At 35.7% G+C, this 1,191-nt stretch overlaps 1 protein-coding gene across 1 annotated transcript in view; it reads left to right on the top strand.

Annotated features, from left to right (window-relative positions):
• The window catches only part of LOC108766750 (alpha-methylacyl-CoA racemase), a gene marked incomplete at its 3' end in the record, with an annotated part of 51,160 nt that overhangs the window by 49,892 nt on the left and 77 nt on the right, over nt 1-1,191 (top strand). The window contains exon 2 of the mRNA XM_018516247.1: nt 1,086-1,166. Coding sequence (XP_018371749.1) covers nt 1,086-1,166 — 81 coding nt within the window. The remainder of the gene's footprint in view (nt 1-1,085; nt 1,167-1,191) is intronic.

The following is a 1,191-nucleotide window of genomic DNA, read 5'->3' on the forward strand; positions in this document are numbered from 1 at the left end:
CGTTTGGATTGCAAGAGATCCGGGTTCGACTCCCGGCCGAGGTAATATTTTTTCGCAATAAGAATTAATTATTTACAGATTTTAATATATTATTCATCATTATTAAGATCGTTTCGAAGATGCGAATAAGCATCAAAAATTTGTTAAATTGCTAGTCAATTTAATTCGTGATATTACTGCGGTAGTTTAGTAGAGTTAGCGTTTCAAGACCGGAAATTTTTCGGCGCGCGTTTCTGTGGGACTACATACGTAGTATATAAATTCACATAAGAATCATACAAGCATTAAGACCCAGCTAGACCGTGTAAGGCTTCGATTCTACAGTTTGTGTTATCACATGTACGGTCCTATAATATATGAAATTGCAATTGCTGCATTTTTTGCAGGTATTGTATCATATTACATTGATGATGATGTCATCGCCAAAATATGTTAATGTCCTTGAAAAAAATTTCTTATATTACGCTGACAAGGTCATATTGAAACTTGCAATTTTGCTGACGCTGCAATTTGCGGTGTATGATTACATTAATGTCATCACCGGATGCGTCTTTTATTGCAAGGGGTACACTTTTGCTCGTGTTACATTGATGATGTCATCCCCGAATATGTCCTTGAAAAAATTTCTTATATTACGCTAACAAAGCAGTTATATATATGTATTTGCAAATGTTGCATTTTACTGTATTAGATTACATTGATGTCATCACCGGATGCGTCTTTTATTGTAAGGGGTGCACTTTTGCACGTGTTAAAATGATGATGTCATCGCAAAACATGTTGCGATATGTTTTCGCAAACATTGCACTTTTTACTATTGTTGAGTGGAGAATGAAAATATAAATACTGATGGGGTTCGCGCAAAGTCAGTCTGTGTAAAATGACTAACCGTAAATGTCTATCGATCGAGCAATTGGTTCGCAACCTGGAACTTGGATTCCGGAATGTGTTAACACGTAATACTACTCGTTATCAGATTTGTTCAAAAGAACAACTGAGTCATATTAATTATGTGGAGGATTGTGCAGTATAGTCAGCGATTTTAACATGTCAGTGCTATATACTGGATTTTCTTATTTACAAAGGAGATGCTGGAATGGGTAAACAAAGGTTTACGGTCGCATACAATAGAGGGAATATGGTTTGAAAGCTGCTCGGAAGGTTCTGTAAGTATTTCATTTATATCTGCTT

Source organism: Trachymyrmex cornetzi, unplaced genomic scaffold, assembly GCF_001594075.2.
Source record: "Trachymyrmex cornetzi isolate Tcor2-1 unplaced genomic scaffold, Tcor1.1 scaffold611, whole genome shotgun sequence".
Taxonomy (NCBI): domain Eukaryota; kingdom Metazoa; phylum Arthropoda; class Insecta; order Hymenoptera; family Formicidae; genus Trachymyrmex; species Trachymyrmex cornetzi.